An 18,577-nucleotide genomic window follows, 5' to 3' on the forward strand; every position below is an offset into this window, starting at 1 on the left:
GGCTCCTCCCTCTGGATTATCCTGCCTACATTCATCTGCTCGGTTCTGATCAACTGCCTATCCTCCGACCACCAATACATCAGTGTCTTAAACTGATTTTGCGGCGACCGCTGCGCTGCATTGGCAACCGGCCAGCTGGAATAATTCTCACCCTCTGGATTCGGACTAAACTATAAAACCAGGGGTCCCCTCCATAGCACAATATCAACATAGTTTTGCAATTGAAATGTAAATGGAACTACTGATTCTTTTTAAAAAGGAGAGGCACCAACTCCTCTACCACCTTAGGTTAACAAGTTTTCCAACCTGTATAAGGTAACAGCCACTTGTATCTGGAATTTTGATGTTTTGCTAACGATTCATGTCTCATGACAATATAAGGAGCTGAAAATTCTTGAACAGTAAAAGAAGTAATTCACAAAATGAAAAAATAAACAGTCTCATCCTTACAGAAAATACCAAAGAAATGACACAGTCTTATTCCATGTAAACATCATGTTACCAAGACAAAATGATTAAAAACTCCTCTCCGAGGGACAAATTGTCAACCAGAAGTCTAATACTGGACTCGGTTTAAGCCCCTCTACATAAAAAGGTCTGTGCTTGAATATGCAAACAGAATTACATTTGCAAAAGAAAAAGACACTTTGCTTTCAAAGGCTTAGCTATGTCAATTCCTGATGTGGTTATAATGGAGGAATGTGAGCCATTGATAGCTTTAACAAATTATTTGGTCTTTTTTTAGAAAATCTGAATAACCACACTGTTCCACCCTGAAAAGGCAGTTCTCTAGGCGAATGTGATTCAGTTGTTTATAAATACTTCCAGTACTCCTAAGGAAATGGACAATGTCAACAAGGGGGTGTTTTAAAGCACTCCTTCCACCACTCATCTGTATTTGATCTTGGTCCATAATTTCTCAATCAGCCCAGCCTAGGATAGGCCATGCTTTATTTTCCATTCAACTTCAATTCATTGGGTCCAACTTTTTAGTAGCTTTTTTAATATTATTGCTTTAAGTTATCATAAAATTTAAAATTTTCACAAATCTATGCCAAACAAAACTCTTTCACAGTAAAATCAGGTTAGTTTAACTGACAGACTTTAAAATGAATGTTAAAGCCAAGAAGTAAGAGCCAAACTAATTGAGGCTCTTTGACTTTGTGACTCATTGTGCACACACACACTGAGCTGAAACCAACCTTTGCAACTACTCCCTGTAATTCCTTGGCAGGGTCTCTTGAGGTTGCCCTCATTAGTGGTACTCCAGTACAAATTAGCGTTGATAATGGTTGAAGATGGGGGCAGCTGGCCTTCTAGATTAATGAAAGCAACCCCTGACCTTAACAGTTCACTCCTTCCCCCTCCTCAGAATAGAGAGAGAAAAAAAATATATGAAGTGAACTGTAGGGAAAAAACAAGAGTAAAGGTAAATGCTTCAGATCAGCATTCTCCCGGACTTAGACTATGCTGGTCTTCAGAGTCATGAAGACACCTAAACAGCTGGAGCAGACTTACATTTTTTATACATGTATCATAAAATTACAGATGTTTTTTTTAAATAATTCATTCAAGTGTGTTTGATATGTTGTCACTTTAGAAGATCACTGTTTCTATTCCTGGAATATTTTATATATCAATGAAGGCACCCCACAATTAATTCTCCTTTATTCATTTTTCAGAAACGGTAAACTATAAAGTTAGTAAGTGGAAGGTCCTAAATAACTATTTTTACTAACATCCCTGCAGGAAAATTATCTAATTTTATGAAATATAATCATTTTTATGTAAAGCAATGGCTTATTATTTACACATTATTAACTCCTGTTTTCCTGGAGTATGAATTTGGCATAACCAAGCAGCACGTTTCTCTATGAAAGTCTTCAATAGGCGAAAGACAAAAAAAACATTCAGGTAGGTTTGGAAGCCAAATGTTGATTTAAGTCAGGAAATGGTTAATTAACCCAGTGACATAAACCTGTCCACAGAAAAATTGTATTTCATATAAAACAACAAACTGAAAAACAGGACTGGAAAAAGAACCACAATTCTCATGTCTCCAGATAAAGTGATGAGAACAGTAAAGTTTGTAAAAATCCTGAACTCTCTAGTCCAAAAGCTGCAGCAAATGGCATCTCATGATCGCAAAAACTTAATGAAAATGTTTACATGCCCATTGGTTTGGAGGCACAAGGAAGGCCATTTCTTTTCCATCTTCGCTTCTTCACTCTGTACACCTCAATTTTATGAAGTGTAAAAAACAATGCCTAACGGTTGCCCTGGTGGTGCAACGGTTTGCACTATGTAATTCAGCAACTAATGCCTATTTGCATATTTGTTATCAAGGTTTTATTATCCAATCAATCTAATTTCAAGTCAGCAACAATGCAGTTATTGTTTTTGATTTACAAAAACATTAAATGTCTTTTTATTGCATCAATTCAAAATGTATAAAAGAGTTAAAAAATATTTAACTGTTTCAGCTTTATATTAAACCAGTATCTTGATTGCTAGCAAGAGAGCTGCATAAATGGGACACCATGTGTGGAAAGACATGTTCCAGCTCAGGCATGTCCAACTTTTAGAGTAAGTTAAAAGAAAATTAAAGGATTGTAAAAAGGACACAAAGACAGACAGAGAGAGATATCAAAGCCTCAGCATAGAAAACTAAACATCACAGAGTAAGTTATAAGAAAAAGACAGTGACTGTGATTAAAATGTCAGAGAATATTGGGGTTTCCATCTTAAAATGGGTAATTCAACTCATAAGAATGAAACAATTTAATCAGGATTAAGGAGGGTTGGAAAAGTGGCAACTGATCAAAGGGACTGAAGAATCATAACTGTGGTTTCAACAAGGGTTCAGTATAGTCTGCTGTATCTACAGTACAACACAGAATGACACATTAGGAAGTTAGATGTAATCCCCGGGACTACTTCAAACAGTTACCTTAGTAGATTATAAAATCATTAGATTAGACACAAAGAGAATTGTCATCCAATTTGATGTGTAGGATATCAACAAGTTCTCATGAAGTTTGTTTGATTCCTTCTAAGATGATGACATTTAAAGAACAAGAAAACAGAATAAAATATTTTTTTTTATATAATGCTACTTACAGCAATCGATGCCTAGAATTTGTTCAGAATGATGAATGTCACTGATGAATCTTATTTAATAGGCTGAGTAACTAGTAAACACATTGGTTGTGTTTGGTTCATGTCTGAAGTGACGTAAAGCATTATTATCAGACAGGCTGAACAGAAACTCTACTCTACTGTGTGAAAGTTTTTGTTGGAGGTCATTTCAAGGGAACTTGAGGTGACGAGCTATTCTCAGGGTTAGTTTAGCAGGAGTTATTTTTGATCAAGGCTGTGCAGAGAGGGATGTTGATGTGGGAGGGCTGGACTTACGCTCTGCGGGGAGGCGAGGGAGCCGGGAGCAGCCAGCAGCAAAACAAAGGTCAGGACCCAGTTTAGAGTCAGCTTCCTGAAGACAAAGAGAGAGAGAAACCAGTAAACAGATTGTTAGTGATGTTCTTCTTGTTCTTTTTGTATTTAAATACCTGCAAAAAACAAATCCTTTGATAGTTTGTATCTTTGTTAGGTTTGATTTCTGTTAAATAGTGATCCTTCCAGTTTCCATACTCTTCGTCAGAAGCGCTAAAAGAACATCAACACCTCCTCTCTCATTCCTGGTCCAACCTTTACACTGTCATTTAAGTGGATAGTAAAAAGTAATATCTACATCAGTCTATTTTTTTTATTAATTACAAAACTAACGCAGGAAAGGAAACTCAAACTCTACATTTTGCAACTGTTTGGATCTATTTGCCATAGTTCTGCACAATATTCAACAAAATAAATGGAACTAAAGCATGCAAACCCTAACATATCTGTAACATCCTGCAGAAACGAGCTATTTGTTGTGGCTCAGTTTTAATGTATCATCTCTTCAGATGCAGTAAAGTCATAATAGAATTAGAAAAGATTTGACTTGGCCAAGTGTTACATCAAATGTTAAGAAACAACCTCCAACATGAGGAATCAGAGTGCAGACATGTTTAAAAATTCTTCTGTTATGCTGCAATCAATAAAGGAAAGTAAAAATAGGATTTAACTCTAAGACACAAACTGTTTTTAAATATAACTGATTTATCTGAAGTGAAAAGCACCAATGGAACTTGAAAAGTAAAGAAATTAATTTTTGTCTGGAGACCATATTTTCTCATTCAATCTACACATTGAATACATAAGTACATACATACATTCATAGTCAGGTTTTTCTTCTATATGTATGCATCATTTCACGTTTAAAAGTTGGAAAACAAGGAGCTGCAACGATGAGCACAGTCAGTGAAAATGTAGCGTGTAACCTTCATGAACTTACATAATTTTCAGGAAAAATGGCGGATCTTATGGTTTTCATGATCTTATACCTATTATACCCTAAAAGGCAAAGCTGAATATTGTGTTTGCAAAAACCTGAATTGCAAAGCTGTAAAAATGTAGTTTGACAGAAAAAGTTTATTCTCTTCAGTTATCTGTAAAAAAAAAATTGGGAGGCAGGACTCAGCTGTTCTCACATAAACCCAGGAAACCAGATTTCAGTTTTACTAATTTCAAGCCCAAAAATACTTTTTTTTTTTTTGCAAATGACGGGTTCTTTTAAATGCCATAGAAATATCAGACTTATTGTGGTTGTTACAGAAACTAATATGCAACTTTTTCAACAAAAAAAAAATTAAATGAAAGTTTGAAAATCTCTGGTATAGCACATTGATTTAAAATGACTTATTTTAACGGAATAGTATAGTAAAAAAAATCGTACGCAGTTAAAATCTTTTGAATCGTTTTGAAGGATGCCGAGGTATCTTTTCTGGTCCGCTTCTGTTTCTGGCTTCCTGGGAATTTGCATATGTTTGGCTCAGGAGCCAGGAAGTAAACACAGGCTTCACATCGAAAGCAAAGTAGTTCTGCATCAATTTGAAAGAAACAAAAATGGACTAAGATGCTGTTGATGGAAAGGACTGTTTGTCTTTAGGAAATGTTTTTTCATCCGGGCTAACAAATTAATTTTACAATTAATTCCTTACCTATTGCTCCTAATCTAACTGTTGGGTTGCTCATCATTTGAAAAAGAAAATAACCTTGTTGCTGTATAAATGGCTGAGTCTGTTAGAAAAATAACTTATTTTATTTAGGTTGTGTTATATTTCTGCACCAATACTGACTCAAATGCACTTAGTGTTGCACTAACACTGACCAAATAGGATCTCCATGGAGCTCTGTGTCGGATGTGTGTTTGCTCTAAAGCCTGCCTCATCTCTGCTCTGTCCTCCAGGCAAACACTGCGAGGCAACGGATTCTGTCTGACTCACTGAGAGGCAAATGTTGTTTCTGAAAAGTGATTCTAGGAAATCCCCTCACTTTGATCGTTTCCAGGGGCGAGTCCGGTGACAGCTGCAGCGTGTCAAGCATTTAAGAGTGTCCATTGAGATGGCGCATTGCTTTTTGTTATCGTTATATAGAGCAACTATGCATGAACAGATTGCCGTTTAAAAGTTAGCAACCCAATCATCTACCCTCCTTTTGTTTCATCCTGCTTACAGCCTCGCTGCCATCCATCTCTCTCAGCCTCTTTTGTCTCTTTTTTTATCTCAATTCAGGGCCATAAACACAGAGCTGACGCAAAGCTTTTGGAGTTGGCTTTTGGCTCAGTCGTAGGTCAGTAAGTTGCCCTGTCCAATTAAACGATACACATCTCGCTCACACTTGGCTTAGCAGCCTCTCCCCTCAGAGCCCTCAGCTCTTGTCCTGGCCTTACATGGGGGAGGTCTTATCAGAGGAACAAAGAGGGTCACACTGACTGAAAGAGGCAAACAGAACATAAATAAGGACTTAAGAGGCCTTTTCATTTAGGCCACGCATTTATTTGATCTTCACTATCTCATCCCTGGAGCTTTTGTCTGACCTTTGGATGACTCAAGTTTTGATACTTTTCATAGAAGAAAGCAATAAATAGAGAAACTAAGTTTTTTTTAATGCTTTTCATCCATTGGTAGGTCTTATTGCAATCATACACTGATTTGCACAAGCGAAATTATTGATGAGGAGATCTTTGTTGTTTTTCTTTTTATTTTCATTCAATGCATCAACACTGAAAACACTGTAAATGCATTAACAGGTGACCAGTTCTGTGATGATTTAAGATTTTAAGATTTAAGTAAAAATCAGATGAACAGGTTGGAACTTATGCTTTGATGCATTAATAGAGATTATCCTGTAATCCAGTTTTGCTTGATTCATGACCTCTACTTCTACCAGGGAACCTTTCTGTTATGGATAAAGCTTGTAGCATTTAATGTAAAATAAAGCAACATTTATACAAATCTATGTGTGAGATAAGATCTAAAAAGAAATAGGCAGTGAAGCTGTGTCAGGAAAAGTCTTATTAGTGCCTCTTTATTCTGCTACATTCACTTCAGTAAAATCTGAAATGTTTACTAGTTAATAAGCAAATAATTGATATAAAAAGGGCCAAAAACCAATTATTAGTCTTCCCTAAAGAATTTGTGTGACTATTGGATCCTAATACATGAATTAAAACCTGATTAGAATTTCAAACATGAAGATTTTGGATCACCATCTGTCGACTTTAACAAGAAGCACCAACTTTCAAGTTTACAAAGCAAGGAGGAAGACGTCAGGTGAAATTACCAGAAAGTAGCAGCAAACCCAAAGATTTAAAACAGCTCAGTCTGCCACTGTGGTAAATTACACGTAGCGATAAAAAAAAACATTCTCATATTTACAAATATGACAGGATTCAGTTACAACAACATTTAGGAAGAAATTAGTCTGTTAAGGTTTTGCCCTCAGATACAAATCAGAAGCTTACAAACTGGCAGTCTGCACTAAAGCATAGTGATGATCCCTGTGTATGTTAGCTCTTTGCTTTGAAAAAAATGTAAGAACATTTCTTTTAATGTTTTCTATTTCTTCTATCTCATCATTCTGGCCTATAAAATGAAAAGGTGCTTTGGTAACTCTAAAATAGGGAAGATTTAAATACATAAAGCTTTAAAAGACTTTCTGTGCAGTATATGTAACTGTCTTGTGCATTTAACCATCTACTGTGAGCTCCATCAGATCTTTTTAAAAGGTTAATTTTTTTTTAACCAAAATTTTCTCGAGTTTTACAGCCTCTGTGTTTAAACATAATAATACCCATAAAAAAATAATACAAACATTCATAATGACAGGTTCTCACTTTAGTCTCTTATTAGCAAGATACCATCAATAGCCTAATGAAATCCAAATATTTAAGTAATTTATCGGAGTTTCTGTTTAGGGCTTAGGTTTCCTTTGGAAACACACCAGACCTGGGTTCTAACTGTTTGGCCCCGTCACTGAGGCGGCCCTTACAGAGGTCAGCAAGGGCCAGGCTGCCTCCTCTTGCTCTCATTAAAACTATAGCAATGTGAATAACTGCAGGGCAGGGAGAGTGAAATGTCTTTAATCAACGCGAGACTACCTGTTTATTTTGACTGACGTCGGTCGCTTGTTTGACAGGGTTAGAAGAGGGGAACTCAACTCTGACTGCAAAATGTCCTGCTTAGACAAATACTATGCAGTGCAAGAAAAGAAGTGTCATCATTTAAAAAAATAATAAAATAAAATATGCAAATGCAATAATATAAGACTAAAAACTGTAGGTAGGTTAATATTTTTAGAAAACTGAATCTCTTGTTGTAACTATTTGTGTTCTCCATCACTCAGCAAGTTATTTGTGTCCTATCTGTAATGATTTATAAATAATTTTACCAGGTACCAAAAATTCCTGCAACACTGTGGTGGGGGCTCTTTAGTGCTAATTTAGGCCAGATGAGGCTGCAGCTGGTTACTGCTTCACGCGACGCACTTCGCTTCATCAGGATGACCAGCCACCTTTTAAAAATCATACAATCTAATGCCACAAGGGACCACCTTACAGCTCTGCACATGATGAAAAAATCTGTTTCAAATGTTTGGACATTTAGAGCTCTAGGCACAGTTTAATCAAAAACACACAGTGCTTTATAGGAAAGATGTTACCCAATGACAGAGGGATGTTGAGGCAATACTCAAGGTCTAAGAATCTTGATTTGGAAGAAAATTTATATTTTTTTTCTTTTTGCAAAGAAATATTTAATACAGTGGAAAAGGTTTGTATAGGTGTAGGACGATTAGGACGATTCTAAGGGCCGTTGACTTAGGAGGGCCCTAACAGAAGAAGAACAGATGTCCCATTAGTTATTTCAAGTATAAAATGAAAACCCCGGAGTAAAATAAATGACCTGTATGCATCCATCTGTATGTAATTTGCTCAAAAAAAAAGAAATAAAGAAGGGATGATTAGGAGTTTTGACCCCTAAATCATTTTTATTTGCAAAGCAGTTTGAGTTAATGAGCATGAATACTCTTTGATTTTAACTGTTCTTTTCCATCTTAGCTAAATCTTTGTTTATACAGTTGTTCTGCTGGAAGTTAAACTTCACCCCAATATCAATTATTCTGCAGCCTCTGAAGAATTTTCTCCCAGTATTGTCCCTTTGCTCTGTCCATCATCCCATTAACTGTGGCTAGCTTCCTTGTCCCTCATGAAGAGCACACGCACAGTATGATGCCGCCACATGTTTCAACATAGAGCCATTTTTCCAGGCCTAGATTTCCTAAAAAACTTGTGGGGAGTTTTTGTTTGTTATGTTTGTTTTATGGACATATATATCTGATTGCAGAGCCTTCCCCAAATGAACAAAAAACACACACAAAAAAAAAGAAAGAAAGAAAGAAATTGTGATTAAGTATGCTATATCTAACAAATTGAGTGAATAGACTGGCTTCATCCTTTCAACACCACAGAATAAGCGTTTAACTGAAAATTTCGCTTTGTAGGATTTTTCCCCATTAAGCTCCACCTGTTGAGTCAAACCTGCTGCAGGCACCTAATGTCATGATGCCTTTATAATGTGACTAACCTCACAAACCTCCTTAAACATCGCCTCAGAGACAGGTTTTACTCATATTCACGTCCTGCACAAAACTGTGGTTCTATTTAGTTGTTGCACCATATCTCTGCTGTAGCCTGGTTGCATTCCAGGTGAGAATGTTTTCTCCTTGTTTGACTCCTTGTTTGAAGTGTTTCTGCATGGGGATCCACAAATATCCAGAGAAACAGCATCGTCCGGCCAGGAGGCCGCCCTTGACCTTTTACCCTCTAAAAGATTTATCCGGAACCCACCCAGTGTTTGGGAATTCCTGCTGGAGGGTCTGATGGTTATACTGAGCACGCTCCTGAATTGGCTGACACAAGCAGGAGCAGATGTTGAGTCTGAGAGGCCTGTGGTGAGCTCTGACCCTGTGTTTGTGTTGACTATGAATGAGGCATCAACAATTGGCTGCTCTATGGCCTCGGTCGAAGCACATTAACAAAACAAGCAACTTCAGAAGAACCTCTTTATGCCTCTCCAGCTGCTTTTCTAAAAGACATAATAGAGCACTTGAGAGAAATTGTTTTTTTTTATGTTTTAAATTAGTCTTAATTTCTGTATCAAGGTGATGCCATGCTGTTTGTCATCCTTCTATATGTGTTGGTGCATCATGTTGAATTGGAAAGAAACAAAGAGCTGTTTGCATGTGTAGCGCTGTTTAAACACTGCTAGCAGCTCCACTACAGTCCATTCAAACATTGCTGCCCTTGATTTCAATCCTTATTTACAATGGTAGGGCTCCGATCCAGTCTGCTGTGAAATCCGGAGGTGCTACAAGAAGCATGCAGAAATAAAGCAGTAAACAAAAAGGAATAAATGTGGAAGTCAGATCCCAAAGATTGGAAAAAGGACGTAAAAAACAACTGCTTAGCTTTTTTTTTCTGCATCCAGACATGTATTGTTTTATTCTACAATGGGTGTATGTGCCAAGGATGGAGAGGATATATTTCTTGCTTATTTTAGTGGATTTGATATGCATTTAGTGTAAGCATGTTATGGATCAGTATAAATGATTAACTTGGCAGCGTAGATGTATAAATATGTGTTTACTGATTAACAGAGTGAGGCTTTCAAGATATTTTTTCTGTTTCTGGTGAAAGATTTAGAAAATATGGATGATAGGGTTGATTATTTTCATGTTGATGTGATTTGTGTAGATTGACTCCAAACTTACTTCAGGATCCTTCAAAAAAAAAAAAAAAGGGTAAATTTAGGTGGTTGGTCGTACATACGCCGCCACCCTTCTGAGGCAGTGTAAACATTCTCACTGACTATAATGGGTGTATAATTACTGTAGACTTTGCAACAGAGAGGAGCAAAGAAAAGTGGAACCAGACACAGATTATAGACAAAACAATTATATATATATATAATAATAATTATGCACCATGAACTTGCATTTAACTTGATACCTCTAAATGAAATCCAGTGGAACCAACCAATAATGTAATTAGTAAATTGTTCAGTAGACCACCTGCATATAATAATCATATTATAAACGCATCTGTTTTTTTTTTTTTTGGCCTCTGAGATTCTATAGAGAACAATAGTGAACAACAGCAACACAAAGACAAAGGAACACAGCAGAAAGGTCTAGGAGAAAGATGAGGAAAAAAATTAAATGGAGCAGAGTTCTTGAAAATATACCAAGCTTGGAACATCTTATAGAGCTCTGTTCCTTCCTAGCAAGAGAGCATTGACTGAAAACCCTACCAAGACATGGATGTCCACCTAAACGCACTCAGAGAAGTAACCATGAAATATATGGTTATCAATAGCTACCTTGTTCTCTCTATAAACCTGGTTGTTTAATAGTTGCAAAAGGAAAGTCATTATTGAAAGAAATCCCAGAGAAGTCCCATATCATGTTTGCCACAAGCCTTGCAGAAGACACAGAAGGTTAACTGATCTGATCTGATCAGATGAGGCCAGAAAGGAACTGCTGACATGCATGCAAGGTGCTTGGTAAGACTAAAAATGAACACTGCAGCCTTTAGACCTGAGATTGGGGTAGAGGTTCCCCCTCCATCTGGACAGCAACCTTAACCATACAGTCAGGGTATAATGGAAGGTTTAGATAAAGGCATATTCAAGAGTCAGAATTGTCAAGACCAAAAATTGTTTTGAAATTCTGTGGAAAGGTTTCATGCGAGTTTCCATCCTTAGAGGAGGAAAGCTGACTGCAAAATACACATTGTTTTTAATAATTCTGTTAAGATCACACTAGAGGTTCCAGTAATGGGCAGCTTGTTTTATCAGGGCCAAAAAGCAGTGCTCTAAAGAGATCTTTTATAAATCCTTATGAATACATAAGTATCCAGATTTCAACTCCACATTGTTCACCTTTCTATCCTTTACTTTCCCTAATTTGCTCCTTTCATGGCAAAGAGCACAGCCTTGGTACAACATCATACCTCAGGGATTATGAGATTATCTTCTCACAAGCACTAACTGAATCAGAGACTCCATGGTCATCTGCAACCACACTATTGCAACATAAGAAACAGGGAGATGTGCAGAGAACGTATACACTCATACACATTTTAATTTAATAAAAGAGCAAAAACAAACTAAATTGAACAGACCTCAATGCAGAATAAACTGGGTTACCGAGCAAGATTAACATGCATCATATTTGTAATCACAGCTACCACAGACTTAAAGTTCAACAACAGAGGTCCCTTGGGAACAAGATTGATTGCTCACTGGCAAGAATCCAACAAATCTGTCATATTTGATAAAGAAATATTTTGCAGGGTTTAAAAGCTGTCCTGCTGACAGGCAAAACAAATCCAAAACATTCAAACTAAGTGATTGGAACAGGAGCATTAGGACAGCAACCTCCACACGTTTTCTTCTAAATGAAGCTGTGCAGGTAGGCACGAACACAGAGCTGTAAAGTTTTATCTGAATGGACCTTGAAACGAGAGCTTTATCAGCATAATTACTAACCAATTGGTATTTCTTGACACTGATTAGTCAATGCCACGTTAGTGACCTGATCACCTAAATTTCTTGCTTTTAAGTCTGATACTTAAGATCAGTTATTGCCATTTAAACTTAGTCATTGTTTGGTTCACTTTCCTAGGTCAATATGAACTCTGAACTATTTTCTAACTCTGGCTTTAGGCACTTCAATACATTTTAAATAATAGACAGAAATTTGCAGATTGTGGAGAACTTAATCTAATTTGAACCAAAAATATTAAATTAATCTTCTGTAGCAGATCTCATCAAACTGGTGAGTTATACAATTTCCCAGTTCAGATTGGAAAATAACTTGAGTTTATTAACTCATTATTTTAGATGCTTCATATGGTTTTCTGACTTGCCTAGATTTTAAAAATGGTTAATTATGAAAGAAATTAAGAAAAACTATTTACTGGCAAAATGTAATGACAGGCTAAAGGAGTGAGTGTAATCTGCAGCAACATTGGAGTTTCCAGGTCTGAAACATGCATGTGAAAAACATACAGGAGAACCAATACAGAAAAACTTAGACATTAAAGTCTCTTAAACACAAACTAATCTAATTCTTAAACTGTGAGCTAACCAAAGATACATGCAATAACAAGAGCGTGGTAACCTGATCCGAAAAGCCCACTTAAGGAGATAATAAGGCCGACTGTAAATACAATAGCCAAATACAAAGATTAGATAATTTAGTATTCTGATCTGTTTGATCCCTTATGAAAACATTCAGGATGTAACTCTATGGACAGCAACGTAAATTGTTCTTTTTTTTTAAATAGAGGAATGGCTACGACTCAAACATTTGTATAAAAAAAAAGAAAAAAGAATTGAGAGCCCAAGTTTGAATTTATTGCGATTTTATTTCTAATCATCACAGACTGAATTAGACGTGCACAAAAAAAAAAAAAAACGCAATTACCCAAACTCTTATTAATTTAATTTACATTATGACTGAATATTTGACCTCTCCAGGTAGAATTTGTAAGCTTAAAGTAGTTGATGTCCAGGCCTTGATGTCTTTGTGTTGCAAAAAGGTAAGTTGGTTTTATCCATCAAGTATTAATTTGGATGGGAGTTTGAGATAACTCAGTCCAACCAGTTTCAAATGAAAGAGTTCTGGTAAAACGTTCAGGAAAAGCCAAAGCAACATAGATATCACTGCCCACAGTAAAAACCATTGAATGTCACATACTGAGAGGGTTTATAAAGTCTGAACAATGCACATGCTTCAAAACTCAAACCTTTGACTGAAAAAGCAAAATGCCTTCTGGGAAAAAAGTTGTATACTAAGAGATGACTATGATGGTTGGCCGCAAGAAACAGATCATTTTGCCAACTGTTAAGCATAACGATGAAAACATTGTTTTGTGGCTAGTTTACTTTCATTGCTACTGATGCAGAAAGAAACAGGACAACCTGCTATTTCTTTCATATAAAATCTTAAATCCACATTCAGATTGCGCAAACTTAAACACGGTTAGGTGTTTCAGTAGGATAATTGTTTAACACAATTATTTCATGTTAGCTGGGTAGGACATAAAACAATTGTGTTAAAGTAACTAAATATGATTAAGTAAATGCCAAAAGCGGCTGCATTATTGAGGAAACTGGCCCTCTTATTGGTCTGACTGCAATCCTATAATTAAAGTTTTCAATCTGATTAAAAGTCAAATCAATATCCAGAAAATAACCAGTTTAACTTTACAGATTCTGCCAATAAAGGTGTTCAAATATCCTAGTTGAGGGCTATAAAAAGATGTTGATCCAGAAACTTGTAAGGGAACAATAAACTGAACTGGCTTGTATGTGTGTATTGATTGTGTGAATTCACAATAAATATGAACTTGTGAACCCCATTCTTGTTTTTAAACATCATTGGACTTGCATTTTCGATGGTCATCATTGCACGTGGGGAAAGAAATGTTAAAATAAATCGTGGTTGAAAAAAATACTTAGTGTGCATGTTCTTTACTAATACTGTAAAAAAAATTTAGGTGAAGATAATACATGCAATGGATATTAGAGTTTGAAGTTAAAGCTGCAACAAAAAAGTCAGCACAACTGACTTTGGGCTTCCTCAGGCTATAATATGGCAGCTAAACTTTACTGTGGTTGTGTTGGGGTTGTACCCTGCATCTGGTGTCCATTACAACATATGGCTTTAAGGTTCATCTGCAAAAAATAGACTTCCTTTTGGAAACTTTGTAAAACTTAAAACATGTTTAAAAGAAAGAAGAATTGAATTTTATCTTTTGTGTCCTGAACTATCTTACTACCCTGCAATAAATGAATCACTTTCCAAAGAAGCCATGTCTATACCTGGTGCACACAAAATGCATCCACAGGCTGGAAAACGGATTGTAATTCCTCCCTTTAGCAGAGAGTGACATCATTGTGTATAACATCAAATCAGACTCCTCGCTTTGAAGCTATATGCTCAGTGTTCCAAGGTAAGTAGATTAAATCTGCTCATGAGGCTGATGGCTCGATCTAAGACACATTCCTCCTGAGAGTCATCAGAAAAAGCGCCTAGAGCCAGATTTCTGCTTCTGTGAATCAGTCAGCTCCATTAAGACGAGCCTACAGTCAGGATGCACATGTCTCTGACACATCTCATCAAATGAAACTGCTCTGCATGAGGTTTAGAAACAACCTTTAAAGTAAGGCTTGGCCTTCAGGAAATATATTGTAAAAAGTTGAAGAGGCTTAACTTCTCTTCAGTCTGTTTTGCCAGTGTTCTCAGTTGTGGGACTGGGATCAGATAAAATATGAGCAGAGTATTTATAGCTGGTGACACTGGAGAGATAAAGGTAGAGCCGGACGTGTAGAGCGAGGAGTGGTAATATTCCTGATATGGAAGGAGGATTACTCCACCCGCTCCCGCTGGAGCAATCCACAGGAATGCTGGGTCAAGCTTCTGTCCTTAAAGAAACCTAGGTAGTGCCTAGGTATAGGTTTTCATTCTTTATTTTAGAAAATGTCCTGATAAAAACTCAAAAGTTCATGTATCTTATGGATATTCTTATATGACAAAATGTAACCCATGACATGATCACCTACTTGACAAGTCAGTGAGAGAAGCACAGGTACTTTTGGAGAAGTTGGATTAGAATTCTGCAAAATGCTGTGAAATAAAACTAACACCATGCACTGGCATGACACGGCGGTGGCAGCGTCATGCTGCGGATATGAAAAGTTTTAAATAATGTTGCAGTCTAGATACTGAAGTCCAAAAAACGCAGACTGTCCTTGGAATTTACCACCTCTAATGTTTTCACTGTACTGCAACAAATGTTCAAGGGTTTGCAGTTCCTTGTAAGGAAAGAAAATACCTCAAGGTAAATATTTAAAGGCTGCCTTCTTAATGAGACACTCCATATACAGTCGCTGGAATGTGTCACCTCCAAACAAATAAGCTTTTCCCATAGCAAGTATGTTTCTGAAGGAAAAACTTTGAGCCCATGTACATTTAAAGGTGGTTCTCTCACCTGTTCTGCACCGGAGACATAGTCAGTCCTTTTCAGTTAAAATAGACGGAGACGCGTCAGGTGCAGTTTGGATGAATTTTCAACATGTGAAATGTTGCGGCTCTGACGCACGGTGCACCCCAGCTGCAGGGCGAGCAGACACATGGGTCCAGACCCGATCAGAAGGTCCATCGCCTCTCTGCTGATGTTCCAAGTCCTGATCCACTCAGTCTTTGAAAAGCAGATAGTGGGTTTTTTTTTTTTTTTACGTTTTCCTTCAGCTGCAGAGCTCATCCATTTATCCAACCACGCTGTCAGCTTCCATAGATCCTCACATCACTTTAGTCTTTCAGGAAAGGCTCAATGTGTGCAAAAAAAAAAATAGAGATCTTCTTGAGGGCAACCGGCTGCAAGAAGTAGCTTGTTGCAAGACGGGTTGGGTGTCATCAGCAAATGATCTGAATTGGGAAACAGACTTTATTGAAACCGTTTCCAAATTAAACAATTTGGTCCATCAGAAAGTAGTTTCATCCGTTTCTTCTCATCAGTCGTCTCCGTTCTTGGCGACTCAGTGCGCAGAGAGCGCAGCGCTGTGGCTCCTTCCTCCTGTGGGCGCGCAGAGTGCCGCTGGAGACTCTCCCTCCACCTGAGCGCCGCATTCCTGCGGGGAACACGCCCCTCTGCTCCAATCAGAGTCCAGCAACAACTGAAGGGAGTCACAGAAAAGTTATTAAGCCTCTGCTGCTTCTCTCTGCTGAAGATCCTATATTTATTTTCTGAGGTTTGGCAGATCTTTAAATGTAATGTGTTTGTGCGTATTTCTCACAGTAGCCACTCCCCATTAAAAAGCTGAAATATAGAAATACGTGCGTAAAATAGATGATTAGCATTAATGACCTCCTGTTTGTGAAATGGAAAACAAGAAGCCCGATACCATATACGTTTATACAGTTGTATACTCTTAAGAAGTGTTGAAAAACGATAAAAAAAAAAAAAAAACTGCATAAATGTCACAGTGGGGGTGCAGGTTTGACAGGACCCACTGCAGAAACAGAAGCTAAGTAGTTACTTTAAGGCTTAATAACAAAAGTTAAACAGAAGAGAAATTAGAAAAAGAAGCTGAAAACCAGGAATACAAGAAGGGGACAGAGTAATGATGACAAACCAGCAAAGAGTGACTGAACAGCAGGAGAGAGAAACAAAGACTTCTCTCACTGACTTATCAAGTAAGTGGACATGTAGGTTAAACTTTGCAGTTATGCATTATTGTCCTGTCATATAAGAATATCCATAAAATTAGCAGATTGGGTGCAGGTGTGAACAGAGGAGGCCAGAAGGGAGCTAGGGAAAAGGAGACTGATACAAGAGGACAAACAGGAAATATCTAAGAACTCAAATACAATAAAAAAAAATTTACACCAAAATGTGAAATAAGACCAATGAAAACTCAGAGATAAAACTTGAACAAACCCAAAACCATGACAAATGTAAATACTTTTAAGTGCATCTATATTTTACTTATTATATATTTATTTATTGTCTGTTTTGTTACTCTAAAAAGCAAAACAGTGTAAACCTTAGCCACTAAGGGTGCCAAAAATCCCAGTTATAGCGTTTTGAAGCCGTAGTTGAAAATGGTTGGAGTTAGTCTCTGCACAAACTTTTTACTTTGTGGATCTGGATTATCCACCTCAGCCCAAAGGCCAGTGGCCACACTGAATAACCTGATATTTCACACATACAGTTCTTCTAAAAGTGTCTTTGAATTCAAGTTTAATCATTTTAAGGAGCAGTCGAGGGCAGCTTTAATCTAGTCAGTCTTTATCTGCAAACTCTAAAGGAGCTGAGGAGGGTGACAAATAATTTATTTTATATGAAGTTTTGAAGAACTTGTCAAACATTAAACTTGTGTTCAGTGAGGGTCTTAGTCAATATAAGGTTGTTTGTTTGTTTGATTGTGACTTGGAAACCGCTGGGGCGTTGGTTAGAACAAGCAGAAGCAGCTCTCCAATCTTCTCCCTCTTGTATTCTGTCACGATGGAAAGCACTGCAAATGGACAGGTTCAAGACCTTAAGTGAGAAGTAGCAGAGCGTATTGATTTTTAACTCTCATATGATTGAGTCCACGATAACCAAATCAGGTGACAGAGAGACCTGTCCTTGTTAGTCGCTAAAAAGAAAGGAGAAGTGGATAGGGACTCATCCATGCTCTGCCTTTCAGGATAGGAGGGTCTCTATAGATGACTGGACAGGAGTAGGGGTTCCTGGGAAGAGGTTAATTGCACTGTGGGATGGTAAGAAGAAAACTTCGGATTTAGTGATGACTTGATGAAGGTCCAGGTAATGCACTGCTCTACCAGCGGGGAACCAAGCGAACCCAGAGCTGACTGCACTCAGAAAGAAAGTAATGTTGAACAAATAAGATCATAACACAGCTTTATGCATTTTGATCTGTTTTAGCTGTTTGAAATTGGATGTTCCATGTGATTCTGCTGGACCATTCTGGGCTGATGGTCTTGACTGGGATCTAGGAATCTTTTCATGCTTGTATGCAGAAATCCTTTACAGGACTCAGGTAAGTTTTTACTGTTTTGTTTTATTTAATTTTTTTTATAAAAATCATTTATAGAAAATAGGTCAGCTTCGGATGCAGGCTCGGTTGACATCTAGTGAAGGGGGAGATCAAAGGATAATAATTAAAGGATCAAAGAATCTTGTTAGCTGACTTACCAAGCTGGATTTACTGGCAGGACCAGAGTGCTGAAAAGTTGGCAACAGATCTTCTTGTCCGGAGATAAAGGAGTCTGAGGTTGTCAGTCTTGCATCTTGAACTCTGAGTCTCTGAGAGTGGGCAGGCAGACTTTCACTGGAGAGGATTGGAGCTGATTGTAAGACTCATGAGTAGAGAGCTTTTTGTAGGAAAGAAGGCAATCATGGCCCCTGACTTTGCAGGCACAGAAGAAAGCAAGAGGATAACTTGAAGGACGAGCAAAGTTAGAGAAAATCAATTTAATAATGTGGCTGCTCAGGAGACTAGAGGCTTGAGTCTACTGGTTTGGTTGACCATCAGGCAAAGATAGGCTCACACACTTCTCCTTAAATTCA

General features: G+C 37.4%; 1 protein-coding gene across 1 annotated transcript in view; it reads right to left on the reverse strand.

The window, feature by feature from the left end:
* The window catches only part of adamtsl5 (ADAMTS like 5), a 45,878-nt gene extending 29,769 nt beyond the window's left edge, over window positions 1-16,109 (reverse strand). The window contains exons 1-2 of the mRNA XM_038308485.1: window positions 15,494-16,109; window positions 3,415-3,490 (exon numbers count right to left, since the gene is read on the reverse strand). Of these exons, the coding sequence (XP_038164413.1) occupies window positions 3,415-3,490; window positions 15,494-15,513 (96 nt within the window). The 5' untranslated portion in view covers window positions 15,514-16,109. The remainder of the gene's footprint in view (window positions 1-3,414; window positions 3,491-15,493) is intronic.
* Between the last annotated feature and the right edge of the window lie 2,468 nt (window positions 16,110-18,577).

The sequence above is a fragment of the Cyprinodon tularosa genome, unplaced genomic scaffold, assembly GCF_016077235.1.
Source record: "Cyprinodon tularosa strain WSP-4 unplaced genomic scaffold, ASM1607723v1 ctg638, whole genome shotgun sequence".
Lineage (NCBI taxonomy): Eukaryota > Metazoa > Chordata > Actinopteri > Cyprinodontiformes > Cyprinodontidae > Cyprinodon > Cyprinodon tularosa.